The 21,893-nt window shown below is 44.3% G+C and overlaps 1 protein-coding gene across 1 annotated transcript; it reads right to left on the bottom strand.

The window, feature by feature from the left end:
* Positions 1 to 13,183: 13,183 nt before the first annotated feature.
* LOC135878867 (E3 ubiquitin-protein ligase TRIM39-like) lies at positions 13,184 to 15,511 on the bottom strand. The gene has a single exon (XM_065404586.1). It carries the CDS (start codon positions 15,358 to 15,360, stop codon positions 13,936 to 13,938), a length of 1,425 nt encoding a protein of 474 aa, XP_065260658.1. The 5' UTR covers positions 15,361 to 15,511; the 3' UTR covers positions 13,184 to 13,935.
* Positions 15,512 to 21,893: the final 6,382 nt, after the last annotated feature.

Genomic DNA, 21,893 nt, shown 5'->3' with positions numbered 1-21,893 from the left:
ATAACAACTGTGCTCATTGTCTACCATGTTGAGTTTTTAAAGGCTATTTATTTCAATATTCCTTAAACACACTTCTACAGTTGGAGTGGAAGAGTCTATAGGGCAAATTGAAGAGACTCAGTTTCTGGATCAGTGTCTTTTGCTGTTGTGTGTGTTGTGTGTTAAAAAGGGTAACTACACAAATGGGGAGATGAAGCAAAGATGAAGAATCAGGTGTTTGGTCTAAAACACATCCAAGTCTCTCCTTTGTATGCAGGAAACGTAGGATTTCACGTCACTAAGCATAGTATGTAAAAACTAGGCTCGCAGACATTTGATCAAATTGATGGCTGATCAAGCATCTAAACAGAATTTCAGTGTAAAATGTCTAAATCTGATTTTTAGAGCTGTCCTAAGTATTTGGCTTTTTTGCTGAACTTTTTCCCAAGAACTATAAATAGGAACTATTCTGCATTAAATATTTATATTTGGAGAGAGCATTTTTGTAAACTACTCTCTAAACTTGTTGTTGACTCGTTAGTTCAATACAATCTCAGTATAATGCTGGGAGTGGTGGTCATCTCAGAACACCAAAGGAAAATTACCCCATCCTGTCTTGGTTCTGGGACACAATTTGGTGTCCAATTCTATTGTAATCACTCAGAATAATTAATAACATACGATACTTGTAGTTGAGGGACAACAGGAAAATTGGAGACTTGCTGCTATCTAACATTATTATTCTTTTCTCCCTAGCTGTATTTTTCAAAATACAGCCGATTTTATACTGAATATTTGAGGGATATATGAATCTGTTTTTAGAACACTCAGGTTTTGATGTAACTGCGTATAACCGTTTGTACATATATCTGTCTGAAAAGCTGAGAATGTGACTGAAGTTCATGCACAATAAATGCAATTAAGGAAAAGTTTAAAGCCTTTCATTACAATGATCATATCTACTCTTCAAATATTTAAAATGGGATCTCTTAATTTAAGGATTTTGGACCAGTCTGAAAAAGCAAGAGTTGGATATTGCCTTTTAATCTGTAATACCGGACAGCAGCATTTAGTTGGAGAAAGCACTTTGCTAAACTGCTGATCACAGTAAAACCCTGCAAAGAGGAAGAACAGGATATAATCATTTATGAATACTCCAGGTGCTTATGTTCTAAAGGTAACATGAGGGCTAGTAAAAACTTCTTAAGGGTGCCTTTCTCCAGAAAGTTCCTACAATGGTGATAGCAGCCTTATCTATCATGGATAAGTTGCTCTAAATTCCTGCTGCCCGGAAAACAGTAAGTTTGGGTTAGCTTGATGCAGCTGGTTCCTGCTGGAGCATCCCGCTGAAGCTAGCTTGTAGTAAAGTAGTAGGTAATAGCATCGTCACTTACTTGGCTGTCCTTAAAGCAAACTTCTCCACTGCATCAGTGGAAGAAACTAATGGGCCATGTGCAATAGAATAATACTTGGTACTAAGCCATGTGGGAAACCTACCTAAGTGAGAGGATAGCCCAAGCAGAGCACCTGATGGCTTCGCTTGCAGTGAATCCTCTAGCTCCATACCAATGGAGAAACTTTAAGATCTGAATGAAGTGCTCACAGACTAGAATCTAGCGCTTCTTCACAATCTCACTGGAACTAGGGCTCGGTCTACACTTGGAACCTATGTCGGTATAACTACATTGCTCAGGGGTGTGGAAAATCCACACTCCTGGGCAACATAGTTACACCAATCTAACCCCCGATGTAGAGTGTGCTATGTCAATGGGAGGGCTGCTACCACCTCTTGGGGACGTGGAGTTCCTACGCCAATGGAAGTAGTTATCCCATTGGTATAGGTAGCATCCTCACTAAGTGCTACAGTGGTGCAGCTTCACCACTGCAAGTGTAGACAAGCTCTTGGTTTTGCTATTGCTGTCTAATAGGGGACAGAATCTTAATTCAGATTTGGTTCAGCTATAGCTGCCTTCTGTGACCTCAGTTTCTTTTCAGTCCCATTCTGAGACTTAATTGCTCAATCTCCTAGAAGCTTCCTTTAGAGGATCCCAGGAAAACAAATCATAAGAGGTCTCTGAGCCTTGTGAGGGGTGAGTCTGGTGGTTCAGACAATGGCAGAGGGCAAAAAGGAACAGGATGGGCCAGGTACCACGAGATTTCCAGCCCCCAAAGGATTTCCGGAGTGGGCTGGAGGTCTTGTGAGATTTGGCAGGAGATTTGGAACCATGATAGGAGCTCTGTACTTAAGGCCACTTCCTGGTTTTTTTTCTAGTAGACAGAGTATGCAGATAATCACATGGATTAGAGGCAGCAGTTTGGCAATGACCAAAACCAACTCAATTATGCAGGGCATGTGGCTGGCCAACTGCAGCATTGGGACCAAGAACCTGTGGGGCAGCAGGATGGGCTAACAGACCTGGACAGCTGCTTGATGCAGGGGGCTGTGTTGCCTATCCCAGGTGAGAAAGCAATGGGGAAAAGTCAGGAAAGCGAGAGGAAACCGCAAAAGGCTAGGAAGGGAACCACATCCTAAGCAGCCAGGGATAGGGCAACTCATGGAGATAATGTGCAGCTTGAAAACAATGCCCAGGTGCAATGCGACACCTCTGTCCTTGCAGCAGAGTGATTTCACAAACAATTGGGGCCCACTGTGAGGGTGGGAGGGGGGGTCAGGCCCTAGGTTCCAGCCTCCTCAGTGGGTGTGTTTTGAGGTTCAGCATATTCCTTTAGTGTGGCCTTATGGTCTCAGGTGAGTGCTTCTGGTGGAAGTAATGGGAGGAGCTCTAGGTGGCTTCAGGGTCTGGCCTGTAGGGAACCATAAGAGGAATGTGAACAGTGGGTCATATAACACACTGGCTGTCTTCAGGTATTGGGGATGGAGGAGGGGGAACCCAAGGCCTGAGCCTTCCAGCATCTCAGCCAATGGCCTTACAGATTCCAGCCAACAGGCTCCCTCATTCCCAACCCTACAGCCTCGGGTCCTCTCTGTGTGTCCGTCTGCGTCTCTCTCTCTCTCTCTCCTCCCTCTTCCCTCCCCCCATTGGCTCTCTACAGCAACCTATTGGGTCATAAGAATGGTCATACTGGGTCAGATTCAGTGGTCCATCTAGCTCATTATCCTGTCTTCCAACAGTGGCCAGTGTCATATGTTTCAAAGGGCATGAACAGAACAGGGCAGTTATCGAGTGATCCAAGCCCAGCTTTTGGCAACTGGAGGTTTAGGGTCTACTAATATTGGTCTGAATCCAGTGTCTTATACAGTTGTTTCTGATCAGTTGGGGGCCCATCTTCTCCAGTCGATGCGTGAGAAGATATGGCAGGCAGAGTATATGAACAGCAGCTCAAGTCCACTCAAGAGGGTGGCTGGGGCCACACAGCTGAAAAGAGCAACATATCCAATTAATGGGTGTTTTAGCCCCCCTTTTCAGGAATTACCCCAAGGAGGAGGATTCCATATATTTGTGGAAGGTTTTGTTAGGGTTTCAGGATCCTGTATGAAGGGGAGAGGGTGCATGTAATGGCAAATAACTTCAGATCTGTTAAAGTAATGGAGGGCACTGCCAGGGATAAGATCTAGAAAGGGTTATTTTGAGCAGGGTTGTGGGTCCCTTTTGGCTATTGCCACAGCCTAGTCTTCATATCTTTCCCTTGGACCTTGTCACGTAAGTGTCCAGTGAGTGTCTTCTTATTCATGATCTCTTGTACCCAATAGGAGAATTATTGACTGATGTGATTAACCCCAAGCTGTGCATTGTGCCCTATGTATCACTTGATGCAATGGTGCATGTGGTCGGCTTGTGCACCACTGTACCCTTGCTTGCAAAGACTGACAAAATTGGCATTCTGCCTCCTCCCGGTCTACCTGACCGACTCTGATCTCTTGGGGTTTTCCTTCAATGGTCAGTTTTATGTGAACAAAGCAATGCCCATGAGCTGTGCTATTTTGTGTGCAGTCTTCAAAAAAAAATTCAGTACAATGTTGGACAGGTCAGTTAGGAGGACTGCAGGATGCCAGCAGGCTTCCACTCATTCCATATAGGGTCTGCAACTGTGGCTACCCAGTTGGGTTTGGGTGCATCAGATGTCCAGGTTATAGGACACTGGTAATCCAGGCCTATAAATTCTTCATGTGCTTGCCTGGGGGAGAGGTGGATGCAGATTGGGGGCTATAAGTGCCACTGGTTTTAATAATGTCTACTTCTTTCCTATGTCTATTGTGTATATAATGCACCAGTACAATCAGTTTACAAGAGTGTGTAATTCAGTGACAAGCTTGTAGCTGGGCCTTGCCTGGGATATGATTTTTGTCTTGGCACAGTATCTGGGGCATGTGCTGGGAGCAGCTCATGTCTCTCTTGCATGGGCTGGCATGTTGGTCATCATTGTTCTCCCCATAATGACCTGAGAACCTAATCCAGGCTCAAACTGACTTGAAAGCTCCCTGGGATGTTGGGAGGGAGGTGGCTGTATTTCCTGGCATGGGGATAGTATGGTTGGTTGTTCCTGGATAATCTTGGTAATGGGCGGCCTGAACTCTTGTGTAGTGCACATGCATGCCCCTTACCCAGAGCTTCCTGGCTATGGGGTATTCTGGGGCAGATTTTTCAGTATCTGTTGTTTGGAGCTGGTCCGCAGGGCATAAACTAAATATGCATGGGGCCAAAGACAGCGACTATAGCCTAGTGGTTAGAGCACTCTACTGGGAGGTGGGAAGCCAATGTTCAAATCCCTGCTCCATATCTGGAAGTGAGTCTCCCACATCCTTTGTGAGTGTTCCAACCTGTGGAGAAGAGGGAGGAGGCCGCACTACCTTCTCCTTTGTGTGGATAGACATGCTACCTAATCACGCCCTGCAGGCAAAATAGGGGAACATCTAGTTTGAGAATCCCACTGGGTCTTAGGCCTGAGACTAGCAGCTGGGTACCTGGACTCAAGCAACTGCATGCATGCTCACAAGCAGAAACTTGGACTTTAGGCATCTACAGTGTTAGGTGGCAGTTAAGCAGGAGTTTGAAGATTCAGTGATGCCTAAAGCAGCAGTTAAGCACTTAAGGCTTTTGTGAAGCTAGCCCAAACTTAATTTCCATAGACATTTGTGCCCACTTTTAAAAGTCAAATTTGTTTAACATCAATAGGAATGTTAAGCTAATGCTGAGCACCTCTGAACTCCCACCCAACAAATTGAGCTTCAAATAAAACACACAGAATCCTTATAATTCCCTATTTTCATAACTTAAATCTCTTCTGCTTAAATTTGAGGGCCTGGTTTGACAGGATACAAGCAGCAATTCATACCAATGAAGACTTAGTAATGCTAATTGTGTAACTGAAACTCAGTGTTCAGATTATGAAGCTTTTTACCTTCTTGCCTCTGGGTGGAATTCAGTGCTTTCAGCTTGCAGTAATTGAGCAAATGTATTTGTCTTTCTTCAATAAGGAGAAATAGAATGAGGGAACCTCTACTTTCATGCCATCTATGGCTTTGCTACAGAAACTTGTGCTGAGGCATGTTTTACAAAGTAAACTGCTTTCCCACAAAGCAAATGGCATGACTGATAGGTCATGGGTTTTGATCTGATGACCAGTTTTCTGGCTTTAATTAAAGTTCAGATGTGTGTGTTTTCAAGTGATATAGTACCCATCCAGCTTGGTTCAGCACACTTTGGGGGGGGGGGAAGGGGAGACAAACTGGCAACACATTCAGTTTTAAGAAGTTCAGAATTCAAAGTTGAAATTAGTTCTATTCACAATTAATGTGGGAGATAACTTCACAATATGCTTTTTATTTTTTCCTACTTCTAGACACTGACACATCAGCAAATACTTCATGATTCAAGTGCAGCAACGCAGCAGGCAGACTAATGTTATACCCATGTTTAGTTAGCATGTTGTACTCACTGCTCTGGAAACCCTCAAACTCCAATTTAAAAGCACAGATTTGCTACCTTTGAAAATAAGGACACTTCAGTGCCTAAAGATGGATTTAAGAACCAACCCTGAGCCTCCCATTTTTAAAATCTCAGCCGTAATGTTTTACAGAACTGAGTAACTGCTTTTTTTTTTTAATTCATAAATGCTATGGTGGAGTAACTGTCCACTAATTTCATTTAGGCTTACATTTCCATCCACCCTACACTTCTTTTCCTCCCACCACTACCACCCATTCCTTTATTTCCATCTCACCCAACTACTATTGTTTCCCCACGTCTCCTGTCTGTCTCCAGGATGTGAAAAAATAGTTGCACAGCCTAGTAAAAGATTAATTTTACTGCTTTCAGAGGGAAATTGTTGTTGAATTAGTAGGACTGATGCTTCTCTTTCCACTTCAGGGGGAGAAAGGTAGGCCTTCCTTGTGGCTTCATCACAAAGTGAGGGCAGTATCTGCAGTTTCCCCCAGGAGTCTGAAATATTGTAACTGGAAAACATGGTTACATGACCATACAAAACCCTACCTCCTCATCTGCAATTGTTAGTCTTCCCCTTCTTGCTTCCCTATTCTTCAACCTTCAGTAAACATAACACTTTCCCAAATCTTCACCACATTCGTTTGTATTTTCATCTTTTCCCTTAGGTTTTTGTATCATTTAGAGTGGAAGCCTCCTGCATAAGGATTGGTTCAGGTAGGTTTGTACAGCATTGAGCAGAATGGGGTTTCAATCCTCATTCACCCTTTTGGACACTACCATGTTTTCTACTGAACAAAGAAAAATAGGAAAATACAGCATATTTGGAGATGCGATGTCTGCACATAACTGATAGCATCTCTGAAAATTAGAGGCCAGAAAAGTTATGTACATTATTTGAGCATAATTAATGGGCTTTATATTTTGGCTTTTGGCAAATTTGCTTAAGTTTGTGAGTTATGTAAAGATGTAAAAAACCTAATGTTAATATGACATGACAATGTAAGAGCAACAACAATTACTAAACATTTTTAAATTTTATATCTACTTTTAATCCACATAGCACACATTAAATAGATTAAAAGCTGGCTGAGAGGCCTCAAAATGTAACTTTCAACAAGGAACCATCACTGAATGGGTGTATTTCTAGGGGGGTTGTTGGCCTTAGCTCTTTAACATTGGAAGAAAACACAAATCACAAAGTTTGCAGATGACACACAAATTGGGGGCGTGGCAAATAATGAAGAGGACAGGTCACTGAGTCAGTGACATTTTAATATGGCTAAATGTATATGTCTAGGAATCAAGCATGTAAGCCATACTTACACCCTGGGGGACTCCATCCTGGGAAACAGTGACTCTGAAAAAAGATTGAGGAGTTGTGGTGGATAATCAGCTGAACATAAGCTCCCAGGGTTGATGCTTGGATGCATAAAGAGGGGAATTGCGAGTAGTGTGATTATTTTACTTGCGTATTTTGCCGTGGTGTGACCACTGCTGGAATACTGTGTCCACAATTCAAGAAAAATTGGAGAGGGTTCAGAGAAAAGCTGAGACTAATTCAAGGATTAGTAAACATGCCTTACACTGATAGACTCAAGCAGCTCAATCTAGTTAGTTTAACAAAAAGGTTAAGAGGTGGCTTGATTGCAATCTAAGTACTACCTGGGGAATAAATATTGAACAATAGGCTCTTCAATCTAGCAGAAAAAGATTAAAAAAAAAAAAAAATCCCACGATTCAGTGTCTAGAAGTTGAAGCTAGATATTCAGACTGGAAATAAGGTATACATTTTTAACAGGGAGAGTAATTAGCTGTGGGAACAATTTACTAAGGGTCTTGGTGCATTCGGTATTACTGACATTTTTAAAACAAGAGGGGATGCTTTTTAAAAATATACGCTCTAAGAATTATTTTAGGGAAGTTCTATGGCCTGTATTATATGGCAGGTCAGACTAGATGATCACAATGGTCCCTTCTGGACTTGGAATCTATGAATTTATAACACTGTTTTACAGATTACTTAATCTGTTTATACTAACCTTTAACTATAAATGCTCGTCACATCAGCTTGATGTTTGTTTCCAGAATGAAGACTGCTCTGCATATATATTTATGCTAATATGCAGCACATTAGTGGAAGTGATTTGGTATTAGGTTATATGGGTACTCTAAGTCAATGGGGACAAAGCTAAGGCTAGCATCGACTTTGCAATTTACACCAGGACTCAATGTCACATGCACTCAAACACAAGGTACACTGAATGAACAGGACCCATCTCTGTCTATAAGTAACATGTAATTGTTAGACTTGTTTTACAACATTTGTTCCAGTAACCATTACTTTTCTCAAATATTAGTGTTACTCAAAACATATCTAAGGATTGAAACAAGTTGTTCAAATTAATACAAGAGTTAAAGTAGCTGTTTTCCCTTTCAAGCAGTTTATTATAGTGACCAGATTCACAAATGTAGTGAATGTTACTGAATAAAGACATTTATGTCCAAGAAAAGTTTTGCAGTGTCTTTTGTATTACTGTCCATTTCTGATTTTGTGGCAGGCATTGTGCTGCTTTTTCTTAAGATTCGTACTTCTCTTACTTTTCACTGAGAAGTCTATTTCTTTAAGACAAGATACGTTTAAAACTGCAGGAAGAGGGAAGCAATCTGTGTGCCACCCTAACTTAAAAAAGGGTACATGTGACAGTAACAAAGAAAGAAAATGCTCTGCAGAACAGAGCTGTCCAACTCAGGACATGAAATGTTCACCCAAAGCTAATCTAGCTCGAGTGCCAGATGAGTCAGTTCTTAGTTTGTTTGTTTTTTCAGATCCCTTTCCTACTTGAAACAATTGCCATCTTTGGTGACCAACAGATATGTTATTCAAAATCACCTACCACCATATTCCTATCCAAGTGCTGATCTGCCAGGGAAAAGAATGTTAGTCGGACCCTACCTCTGTGAAAAAGGCCCTGATCCTAGGCAGCATCAACTCTTAATGAGGTCAAGGGTTGGGGGAGAAAAATCTAAATTTCTCTTCCAATGCTCCAACTAGAAAGTTAAATCCCTAATTGGATGAAGACCATCCAAGCAGAGACACAGTACTTCAGCGGGAAGAAAGGCTCTAAAAATAAGACCTTAGTTGTGGCAGTGGGTTACTTTGGCACATTTAGACTTTTACTAAACTACCCAATCAAGGAAACACTAATACATTTTTGAAAATCTTTGGAAAACCTCCTCAACAACCCATAGCTGCCTCTTTGCCACCTGATGAGGTGGTAATAACAGTCAATTCCTCCCCCTCCTGATGATTTCAGAGCTCATCAAAACGTATTGAGGAGACTGGCTGCTGCTCTGGATATCCAACCAGAAGAGGTGTAGGAAGAGTCTCTGACACATGGACATTTTAGTCTCTGCAGAACCCTCTTGGGTAGCTCTCCCTATTAGGAACCGACAAGGTTTTATGGCTGACCTCATCTTCCATGCCTCCCTCTGCTGAAAGGATGGAGAAAAGAGATGTCTCTTCACAGGGATTTGAGCACTTCTCTAACCACCCTTCTCCATGCTCCCTGCTAGTCACTGCTGCTAATGAAAGAGAGAGACAGGGACACCAGGCTTCTACTTCCAAAAGGAAAGAAGCTAAAAAGCTAGATCTGGTCAGCAGGTAACTTTATTCCACAGGTTTACAGTTTAGGATTGGGATTTGCAAACCAAGAGGCTGTGCTGAGTTGATAGGATAATATCCTGAAGTTCAAAGACAAGCTTCTTGATAAGGCAAAACACAAATTCACTGCTATGGTGTAAGAGGGCAAATTAGTAGCCAGAACAGCACTTCAAGTAAGCCTGGATAAAGTGGACTCTGTGGCTTGAGCTATGGCTTCTGTCATTGCGATGCAGTGTTCATCTTGGCTGCAGTCATCAAGTCTTCCCCCGATGTGCAACAAACAATTCAAGACCTCCCATTTGAAAGCCCCTTGCTGTTTTCCAAGAAGGCTTTATAGTCTTAAGGATTTATAGGCAACCCCTAAGTCTCTGGAGATTTATACACTGTTGACAAAAAGAAAACTATAGCAGTCCCAACAGTTTCAGCCCTTCTTGTCACGTACCCAAAAAGAAGAGCAGAAGATACAAGAGGCATCTTCCTTCTTCCCCCTCTTCTGCAGCTCTCAGTTCTCCTAGTCAAATTGGGTCCTCAATCATTTTGACCTGTTGGTTGAGAGCAGTCTCCCACTTATCAATAAGTACCATCTTTCCCCACCCCAATTTTTCCAGCCACCTTTCCCACTTCTTAAGTGCTTGGAGCTGTTGTGCCAATAGGCAATTCTCCTCTAGATTTTCTGCCTCTCCAGTTCCATCAACCTGAAAGCTGCTTACGTTATGGGAATTCAAAACACTCTGGCAGACTGTTTGAGCACAGAGGTGAAGCATAACTGTTGATAGTGGGGGGGCAGGGAGGACTTGTATTTTTGAACCAAGTCCCCACCACACAAAAAAAAAAAGGAAGAGGAAAAAAAGGTATAAACCATGGCAGAAATCTGGGGGCTGCCCATCCCACATCGCCTCTGCTTGATTGGGTCATGTGCAGGTCACCACTATGAGTGGTCTCTTGACCCAGATATATCCAGGGCCATTTTCCACCAGTGGGGAATTCCCTAAGTGGACCTATTTCTAACAAGAACAAACAAAAGTCTTTTTGTTTTGTTTTGTTCCTGAGCAGGTCACAGCCCAAGTTCACTGATAGATACTTTCCTCATACCCTGGTCAAAAGGCCTGCTGTATGCCTTCCCTCTACTTCTGCTCCTGTTCAAAGTCAAGCAAGGGTCTGCTCACCTTATTCTAATAGCCCCAGCGTGGTCCTATCAACATTGGTTTTCCTCTCTACTAGCTCTGTTGCTCCCAAGAGATGTGGATGTGATCTCCCAGGACTACAGCCACCTCCTTCATCCCAACCTTCAGACAGACCCTACACCTGACAGCGTGGATGCTTCATCGCTAATCTCAGAATACATTTGCTCTAAGGGATGCAGGAAGTGCTGTTCAATTGTAGAAAACCTTCAACAAAGTTTACTTAACTTGCTAAATGGAGGAGATTCTTTGTCTCATACAAAAAAAGTACCGCCCTCCAGCTCAGGCTCTGATTTGCCATATCTTGAACTATCTTTTGTTTCTAAAACAGCAAAGATTAGCTCTTAGCTGCCAGATGGACGCTGATGGAACTATCTCCGCTTTCCACCCTTCTGTGGATAACTATCAATTTTTTCAAAACCTATATCCATCAGATTTCTAAAAGGTTTTCTCAGATTATACTCACAGGTTCATAGCCTGGTTCCACAGAGGAGTTTAAATTTAGGTTCTAGCAAAGCTGGTGGGTCCCTTTTGTGCCTCTAGTGACTTATTTTCCCCCTGTCTATGAAGGTGGCTTTCTTGGTTGCTATAACCTCAGCTAGAAGAGCAAGGGAGCTGGAAGCTTTAGTATCAGAGCCTCCCTATACAATTTTCTTCAGGGACAAGGTTTTTCCTTTGACCCTAAATTCCTGTCTGAAGTGGCTTCTGATTTTTCACATTAATCAAGCAATTTCTTTACCGACTCTTTCCAAAGCCACATTCAAGTAAAAGGAATGGAAAAACTTCATACTCTAGCTGTTAGAAGAGCTTTGGCTTTTTACCCGGATCAGACTAAACCATTCAGGTCTTCATTGTGGTTTCAGACAGAGTAGGGGCCACCCTAAACCACCCAGAGGTTCTCTTCCTGGATTTCCACCTGTATTCGTTTATGCTACTGATTGACTGATGTGGCTCACTCAACTAGGTTGCAGGCAGCTTCCGCATCCTTTCTGTACCCATATTGGACATTTGTAGGTTGGCAATCTGGTCATCAGTCCATACGTTTGCCTCCTCTTATGCCATCTCTTATCAACCTAGACACAATAAAAGATGTTGAGGCCGACCTCCAGTTCAAATGCTTGTGCGTCACCTACAGGGGAATGCATATGTAAAATCACTTGAAGAAAAAAATTACCTTTCCTTATGTGTTCTTTGAGATGTGTTGCACATGTCCATTCCAGTCTTTCTGGTAGGAAAGTACTGAGGGGGGCAGCATGGCCCTTTATACCTGGGTGCAATGGTGTGAGGCATCAGAGGGCACTTACACATCCCTAGTGCTTACTGCCAAGGGAAAAAATTTCTGATGACTGTACGTGAGGAGCACACATATCCAGAATGAAATGGACATGTGCAACATCTCAAAGAACACCAGTTAAGGAAACATAGGTAACCGGTTTTTACAAAAGCTTAGCATGACTCTGTCTCCCCCTCACTTCTGTGCATATTTAAATTGTGACCTTAGTGCTGCTTTGATTTAGAAAAATAACAGGAGTACTTGTGGCACCTTAGAGACTAACAAATTTTGATGTCCATCTGCTTGCATTTGGAAAGGAAGATGATGTCTGTCTGTATCTGTACGAGTTTTTTCATGAAGTTGATGGATTTCCACTCCATACGGCTAAATGCAGTGCCTTGCATAATGACAGGTTTCAGAGTAGCAGCCGTGTTAGTCTGTATCCGCAAAAATAACAGGAGTACTTGTGGCACCTTAGAGACTAACAAATTTGGAAGATGATGTCTGTCTGTATCTGTACGAGTTTTGTTAGTCTCTAAGGTGCCACAAGTACTCCTGTTATTTTTGCGGATACAGACTAACACGGCTGCTACTCTGAAACCTTTGATTTAGAGTTTTTTCCATTTAGTTTCCTTGGTTGGGGGGGGGTGGAATCCATAAATAATGTCATAGCATTCCTGTAGCTCCAAATCAGACTTAGAGATCCACACCTCATCAAAAGTAATGGAATAAGGAGAGATGAATCCTGGAAGAAGAGTATCCACAGAGCAGTTTATACCAAAGTTACTACTCTGTAATAATTATTCCAGAATGGGCATTTTGATAAGCTTCCAAATGTTGACAAGCCCTAGTAGACTACTTGGATTCTCTTGCTTTTTTTCTTTTTCAGTTTACCCTGAGCACAGAACTTTCTGTAAATTTATTTTTTTTTTGAGGAGGGAAGAGGAGTGTTTGATGCTGTGAATGTCAGTCTGATTGTGGTGAAACAGTTTTATTAAAATTTCACTTGGAGGGACAAATTCTGCCTTCAGTTACATATGTATACAAACCACCTAAAGATAACTGAACTGGATCTGTAATAGGATTATAATTTAATCTGCAGAATCTTTATTGATTATGCCTAAACAAGAGAGAACCCAGATTAATTGTCAGTACCCAGAGATTGAGTTTGCAGGACTGACAATTTAAAAAAACCCCATTTTATTAACTTCTAAACTGAGCAAATTTGGTCTAGAATTAGTAAAACACATGAAAACCCATTATACCATTTTACAATCACCTGAAACTAATACCATGTTTTAGGGTAGAAAACAGTCATTTTATCCCCAAACTCTCATAAGTTAAAAAACAAGTTGACAGATTTTCCTGAATTTTACACAAAAAATCATGAATATTTGAAAACAAGAACTTATACTGGAAGCCTAAATACAACTTTAACTGCAGTTTGCACTCCCAGCAAAAGTTAACATATACCATTCCACTAACAAAAAAGCCATAATAGCATAAGCGCATGTAACTTTCTATACATCAGTGTTGTTTATAAAACTTTCAAACAATGTCATCTTGTATCAGTTTACTCCTTGATAACCTGGGCTCTCCCTTCCACTCTGGAGAAGAATGGGATATCTACCAGCAGCTAACAAGCCAATTCTTCCATTAGTTAAAAGAAAATATGCCTTCGGTTTGTAGCAAGAAATTACTGTGAGAAGGTCCACAACTGTTCTAATGGTTTTGAACTCTCGTTTTTTTTAGTTCAATGTGTGGGTACTGGGTGGAGCTGGTGGCCTAGGATATACAGGAACTCAGCCTGGATGATCTGATGGTCCCTTCTGGCCTTAAACCACCAGGTCTTCAGTCCATTACTAGAAGTGAAGATGACCACTTTAAAATAAAATAAATTTAGAAAACCAGGATTTTTTTAATGTCTTGATTTCATTATTCCCAATCTGTAACTGGTCGGATTATCAGAGGAGTTGTATGGACTCCGGGATAGAAAAAAGGGCGGAGTTTCTCTGTAAAAGTTTCAGTGAAAGTGTAGATGTGAGAATGGTCATTCAGATTGTAAAATGAAATCTCTCCCAGTTCATAATCCAGGAAAATCCCAATCCGTTTAGGCTTCACTCTCAACAGTAGGGGTGTGGGACTGGAAGTAAGAGCTGTGTAAACATCTTTATTCCACAGCCTGAGTCTCCAATATCCATCCTCAGGTGATGGTGTAATCTTCCCTTTCCTAGTCACAGAGTCCCTACAAACTCCTAACGTCCATTGAGTCTTATCTCCCACCTCCACCTCCCAGTAATGTCTTCCTGAGACAAATCCCTCTGAGCCCAGAACAAATGGGTAATAAGTAAATCTCTCAGGATTGTCAGGCAGATCCTGCTTGGCCTCTCCGAACCTCACACTTTTGCGGTCTTCGGACAGTATAAGATTAGGATGAGCTGTTTTTGGATCCAGAGTCACATCTGCTTTGAATTTCTTTATCATTTTCTTCAGGGCAAAGTGCTGCAATGGAAAACTGCAACTGTCCTTCTTCAGTTCAATGGAGATGGCCTTGGGGATCCTGATGTTTTCACACCTGTTCAGAGTGCTCCTGATGCCCTTCAGTAGGTCAATGGCTGGTTGCTGGCACCTATCCTCAATCTCTGTGATGAGCTTACTGAGGCTGGTGCTGTGGTCGGCAAGCTTGGCAGCGTTCTCGCTCAGCCTCTGCAGAATCTCCTTCTCCTCATCCTCTAGCCGCCGAAGCACGGCCTGCTGCTCCTCCTGCAGGAATTGGTGCAGCCTCTCAAACTCAGATGCAATTTTCTGCCGCCGGCTCTCAACTTTCTCCCTCAGCTCAGCCGGCTTCTTCTGCTCGCTGGAGAGGAATTTACGAGCATCTTCTACCTGCCTCTTCAGGGGACCCAGGTAGGCACGCAGCTTCTTCTTATGGGCCAGGGCGGCCCTATCAAGGGGACCCACGGCATGGTCACGGTGGTGGCAGGAGATACGGCAGGCTAGGCACACGGCCTCCTGGTCCTTCTCGCAGAAGAGACTGAGGACCTGCTGGTGCTTGTGGCAGAGAGCCCTGGCGGCATCGGGGCGGGGGCGCCGGTGGCGCTGGCTGCGCTTGGCACGGAGCTGCCTGGCGATCTCAGCCACATTGCCCAGCTGGCGGTTGGTACGGAAGCAGCGGAGGTGGAAGCGCCGGCGGCAGACAGGGCAGGGGAAGTGGCCTTCCAGCTCCTCCCAGCAGCGGGCAATACAGCCCCGGCAGAAGTTGTGGCCACAGTCAATGGTGACGGGGTCACTCAGGTAATCCAGGCAGATGGAGCAGCTGGCCTCCACCTGCAGGCTCTCCAGGGCCTGGGCCGTCGCCATGCTCAGCCCCGCCCAGCGCCCGCGCGCTCACCAACGGCCCCCAGACCAACAGTTCCTGAGACAGGCCCTGCCACGTGACGCTGCCAGCGGGGGCCCAGTCGCGGAGTCTCCAGGGTTTCGCTCGCGCAGCCGCTCACGTCTGCTTGGGCCCAACATCTATCCCTTCCTTCCGGGGAGACGCTGCGGCCCGCAGCCAATAAGGAGAGGACTTTCCACCCCTGCATCCACGTCGGCCTCGGGCACTGTATCCAATCAAAATGGAGAGCGGCCGGGGTTAAGAGTCTTTCTTCCCGCCCCTCGCTTTCTCTTCAGCCAATCCGAGATACCCTCTTCCCTCCTCCATGGCTGCCCGACGCAGCGGAAGTTGTGAAAGGCGGAGCCGAGCCTAGTTGAGCCTTCGCGGCAGCGCCAAATAACGTCCTCTACGCTCCGTACTGGGACGGAGCCGCCCGCCATGAGAACGCCCTAGCCGTGCGCCTTTCCACGGGGAGGAGATTACAACGGTGACACTTCCGTGCGCCGGAGACTACAGGTCCCGGCATGCAATGGGCACAAGTCCCGGCCAGGCCCATGACAGAGCATTGCCTGCCGGGAGCTGCGGTCTCCGTGCGGCGGGGAGCTGTGGCACGCTGTAGTCTCAGCGGGGATGCCGGAGTAACGTTACGTTCTGCTGCACGCCGCACGTCGCTGCTTGGCTGTTACTGAGCAGGTTTGGGCCGCGAATGGAGCCTGCGCAGTAACTTCGGCTGAACGGGGTGCCTTGCCGCTGCTGTGCGCGGGGCCAGAAGGGGGGCAAAGCCCGCGGGGTGGGGGCTGAATGCACAGGAGAAGGGCAAGCAGTCGGGACTGTGAACGAGGCATTGGGGACGGCAGAGGGGATAAGATACCCCAGCTGGCGAGGCGAGCTAGCTGCAGTGGTTGCAAACATAAGATGATGAGGACCAGAGGCGTCTTTTCACCCTAGCAGGATGGTACAGCTCAGCACCCCTTTCCCCAGGCTCTGTGCATCCCTGTGCCTAGATAAGGCAGCTCTTCCCTGTCGGAGGTGATGTTGGAGCTGTTCAAGGAGACCAGTGAAATAGTTACATGCATTCTCCCTCCCCGTCCGAGCAGTTTCACATTTATACATGGTGTTAGTGTTTACAAGAATCCTTTATCTGTTCCTATGACTGCATAAAGCCTCACAGCAATTCCCAAATGCGTTTGAGCTGCTGTTCTGATGACCTGAATTGGATTGCCTTTTTCTTGTGATGCACTGTAAATGTGGTTTTGCTCCTTTAACTTGTTTACTTTTTAAAATGCATTTCTTACTCTTAGCACGTCTTCATCATTTACATTTGTTACTACTGGATGGATATAATTGTGCATAGGTTTAGTAAGAATCATTGAAGTTACTGGAAGCTTCAGCAATCACATCTCACAGTAGTTCTGGTACAACACTTCCTGTTTATATTACTATATTAGTTTTTAATTCTAAATGCTAGGGGGTTTTCCTCATGTCAGATGGGTTGTCCCCTCTTCTAGGGTGCCACCTGATGTACTGGGCTTCCACTGAGCCTGCCCGTTCCACCAGCCTTGGCTCCCTCAGCGTGTCCTGCTGCTTACACACAGGTAGGGACACTCCCAGCTGTAGCATCATACAGAGTCTGTGTGGGAAGACAGCTCAGGGATTGCCCTGCACTCAAGTGCCCACACCCTCTGGAGTGTAAACCCCAAATTATATTTCTTGCGCGGCACAGAGAGCTATACAGCGTAAGCTCATGAAATTCGCTCCCTCCCTCAATTTGGAGGAAGATATGCACAGTCCCCCCCCCAGTTATGAATTACACAAACTAGTTATAGAATAAACAAACAAAAAAGTTTATTAACTACAAAAGGTAGATTTTAAATTATTATAAGGGATAGCAAACAGAACAAAGCAGATTACTGCGCCAATAAAACAAAACACACAAACTAAGCTTATTACACTAAATTAAGTGCTTAATAGTAGCAAATTCTCACCCTACGTGTTGTTTTATAGTGGTTGCAGAGTTTCTCAAAGGTAAACTGCACTGCTTGCAGCTTAAATCTCCAAGTCTTCCTTTCACAGGCTAGACCTTTTTGGCCCGGGCTCAGCCCCTGCCTCCTGCTTAGTTCCTTTGTTTCTTCAGGTGTTTTCAGCAGTCTTTCTTCGTGGGTAGGGAGGCAGTGGAGAAGAACCAAGATTAACTCAGTCCCCAGCCTTAAATAGGATTTGCGGAAATCCTTTGTTTCCCAGTTTGACCCCCACCATCTCTTAATGGAAAAACTAGAAGTCCAAGATGGTGTTCAGTACCAGATGACATGATCACCTGACCCTGCACTGTTAAAAGCAGCATCCCTGGAAACTTCTCAGGAAGGAGGGAGATTAGCATCTTCAAAGTCCTATTGTCCTTCCTAATGGCCCATCCAGGCTGATTGCATACTGTCTGGTAGGCATTCCCCAAGTGTAAACATTTGTAAATTGTTACAGTCAATACCTAACTTCAGATACAGAAATGATACCTGCATACAAATAGGATAATCCTATTCAGTAAATCATAACCTTTCCAATGATACCTTACATAACCCATCTTGCATAAAACATATCTTAGTTATGCCATATTCATATCATAAGCATATGTCTATGAAGAATATGGGGTATAGCAGGGGTCTCAAACTCAAATGACCACGAGGGCTGCATGAGGACTAGTGGATTGGCCTGAGGGCCACATCACTGACACCCACCCCTTGCTGCCCCCGGCCCCGCCCCCACTCCACCCCTTCCATGAGGCCCCAACCCTGCCCCGCCTCTTCCCTGCCCCCATTTCAACCCCTTCCCCGAAGTCCTCACCCCAACTCTGCCCCCTCCCTGTCCCCAGGGGTGCGGGGTGTGGCGGGGGCTCAGGGCAGGGAGTTGAGATGCAGGAAGTGTGCAGGGTACGGCAGGGAGTTCAGGGCAGGGAGTTGAGGTGTGGGGTGCAGGAGGGGTGTGGCAGGGGGCTCAGTGCACGGAGTGCAGGAGGTTTGCAGGGTGCAGCAGGGGGCTCAGGGCAGGGAGTTGGGGTGTGGAGTGCAGGAGGGGTGATGGGTGTGTCAGGGGGCTCAGGGCAAGGAGTGCAGGGGGCTCAGGGCAGGGAATTGGGGTGAGGGGTGCGGCAGGGGGTAGGGGTGCAGGGTGTGTCAGGGAGCTCAGGGCAGAGAGTTGAGGTGTGGGGTGCAGGAGGGGTGAGGGGTGCGGCAGGGGGTCGGGGTGCAGGGTACGGCAGGGGGCTCAGGGCAGGGAGTTGGGGTGTGGGGTGCAGCAGGGGGTTGGGGTGCAAGTGTGGCAGGGGGCTCAGGGCAGGGGGTTGGGGTGCATGAGGGGTGTGTGGGATGTGGCAGGGGGCTCCGGACAGGGGGTTGGGGTGCGGGTTCTGGCCCGGCGCTGCTTACCTAGAGTGGCTCCGGGGTGGCAGCGCTGCGCACCGTGGCCAGGGCAGGCTCCCTGCCTGCCCTGGCCCCGCTCCGCTCCAGGAAGCAGCCGGAGTCCCGGGGGCGGAGGAAAACGGCACCATGTGCTGCTCTTGCTGCTCCTCCAGGTACCTCCCCCAAAGCTCCCACTGGCCGTGGTTCCCCGTTCCCGGCCAATGGGAGCTGTGGGAGGCGGTGCCTGGAAGTGAGAGCACAGAGCCCTCTACTCTCCCCCCCACCCTGCCTGGGGCTGCAGGGCCATAGTTCCAGCTGCTTCAGGGAGCTGCGCAGGGCTCGCGGCACCACGGGGTAGGCAGAGGGGCGCGTGGGGAGCTTGGCGGGCTGCACGAAAGAACCCCGCGGGCCGCGTGTTTGAGACCCCTGGGGTATAGGGTCACACCATGCACAGGTTTATTCTTTGGGATGGTGTGACTTTAAGGCTGACTGATTTCCTGGGTTGGTCTCAAAACTTTTTTTATTTTTTTGATTCACCAATGGAGATTGTTTTTGTTAACTATTATCTTGCCTCTGTCTAGCACCCTAGTGTTTTTTTTACATGTTGCAATTTGTGTGTAGAACTTGGGTTCCCAAATATTCACTAATGACCAGATTTTTAAAGGTTAAAAGCATCTAGATGCTTTTGAAAATCCCCCTAGTTGCCTAAATACCTTTAAAGATTTGGCTCTGACACTCTTGTATAAAATCCTTCTCAAAAGCAATTTTATACTGTAATTTTTATTAAATATAGATCTAAACCCCCAAGATAAATTGGCAACTATAAGAATTAAAAAATCGTGAGTTAAATACCTGAAAGTCATGAAATTAAAAAAATAAATATGTTTTTGGTTTCTTTTAATTTGCCTTTTTGTTTCTTAGCCTTTAGGGTACATCAACTTCATACTTCTGTTACCTCTCCCAAAGAATTCGTATACTTAGAACTGTTGTATATTCCTACAATAGTTAATATCATTTTGGGTATCCAGTAACGTGATTTCCCCGCCGCCCCCCTTTGTCAGTTGAGCAGGGGAACTAGTTTTAAGTGCAATATACTACCCCGATGAGCCACATGATAGAATAATGGTTGTAAAAGTATTCTTTTGTCTGGTGTTCTTCAGTGAAAGGGGAAATTCCACCTTTCCCCATCCACCAGCACAAACCCGGATGATTTTCTGAAAGTATAAAACAAGATGTTTGATCATCTTTAGTTTGGCCACCAAATCCTCTTTCCCCTTGCTAAAAATACAAATATGACCACAAATGAGGGACTAAAAAGAAAACAATCTAAAATACCGTAGTGGAGAAATACTAATTATACTGAATCACTGCTTTATAAACCCCACAGCTCCTGGCTTTGATGCTGAATCAGCTGGTCCATTTCTTTTTGTTTCTCGTGCATTTTACATTTAGATAGAACTCTTCATTCCAGAATGCTCTGCTCATTTAAACTATACACTGGTCATTTCATCTGCTATTGAAGTGCAGTCAGTTTTGGGACCAGACATGCCAGCTGTTTAACAGTGCACAATTGAAAACACAGGAAGTATTTGGTTAGGCAGAATGTCATTAGGGTTTATTCATAACAGCCAGGTGAACACCTGTGCTCTTGTGAAACATGCACTAGGATAATTAATGACTGCAGTGATCATGCTCTGGGTTTAATATTTTAGCCAAGACAGTATGGGGGCATAGTTTCTATGCTTAGACATGGGCAAGAGTGGCATCTAATGAATTACAAATACTGCTTCCTTTTGCACTCTACTTGTTACTTAGAAATCTCCTATTTAGCCCAACTCTACTTGGCATGATCCTGCCAGCACTTACACACAAGTAACTTTATGCACATGAGTAGCTACAGAACTCATTGGCACTAGTTTTGTGTATACAGCTACTCACATGTTTGCAGGTCTGAGGCCTTAGATTGTGTGATCTGTAGGATCACAGCCAGAATAGTATGAGCATAAACATTAAGAATTAATCATTAACACTGAAGTGGTGGCTACGAAGTAAATTACATAGTATGTATTTTGGTTTGCAGTTAATAAAAGCTTTGTGTCTTTCAGGATTTTTTACTGTTTTTTAAAATGTCTTTATTTCTCCAGAAAAAATAGTGCTATAAAAACCATGCTAAAAGTACATACAAAATCTAGTTGAACCAAAATGCACATATTCTATTCATATTATTGTTTGTTACTTTATTATAGTTTATTTGAGGTACTGCTCAGATGTGTTAAGCACTTTCGAAACATTCAACAAGAGATATTCACTGCCCAAAGGAGCTCTCATGTATGCATGCTAGGTAAAGCAAAACAAATTTCCCCCTCAGTAGACATTGGTGTACAGTTATGTCTTTGTGAATAGTGCATACATTTTTCTACCTAAACAGTTATTAATGTATCTTGAATGATCTCTTGCAATAAATGATCTCTTTTACCAAATCTCTACTATTTCAAGACTATGTAATCTGCTCAGGACTAACCCAATTTAATGAACAGTAATCAAGGAATAAAGCCATTCAGCTGACAAGTCTATCAACAGCCTAACTCTGAGAGTTAGGCAAAAAAGCATCATCATTACTGGATTTAGCTAAGCACTTAGGCATTGCTTCTGAATAAAAAGGTATGTTACAATGTTTTTTGTATCAGAATTGTGCTATGGTTGACAAAAAATATATTGATTGTTGTTACTAGAAAGAAATAAGATAAATATTAGATCACTATACAAAGTACTGGTCTGTAGCAGTTTATGTTTCACTTGTGCTATGGAGTTAAAATATTTAAGTTTCGCTTACTAAACCTAGCATTTTTGGGTCAAATTCTGCTGTAGGTTACACTGGGATAAATGTACTGCGACCGAGAGCAGAGTGAGTGTGTGTGTGTAAGAGAAGCATTACCAGACTTATTCTTCTATAATTTCCTTTGTCTATACTGGAAAGGGAAGAGGTGAATTGTTTATCATTTGTGAACATACCGCTCTGCTGTTTCTCACCACAGTCTATTTCCTGCTGACCTGGTTTTATATTATTTTGTATTTCACTCTAAATAGCTAATGTAATTTAAAGAGTTGATGAAAGGGAGTCGGATATA

This window comes from Emys orbicularis, chromosome 5 (assembly GCF_028017835.1).
Source record: "Emys orbicularis isolate rEmyOrb1 chromosome 5, rEmyOrb1.hap1, whole genome shotgun sequence".
NCBI classification, from domain to species: Eukaryota; Metazoa; Chordata; order Testudines; family Emydidae; genus Emys; species Emys orbicularis.
Note: the sequence above shows the minus strand (reverse complement) of the source record. Positions and strands in the feature narration are given on the sequence as shown.

Excerpts from the sequence above, each read along its gene's own strand:
- LOC135878867 (XM_065404586.1), bottom strand. The coding sequence starts at position 15,360 with ATGGCGACGGCCCAGGCCCTGGAGAGCCTGCAGGTGGAGGCCAGCTGC.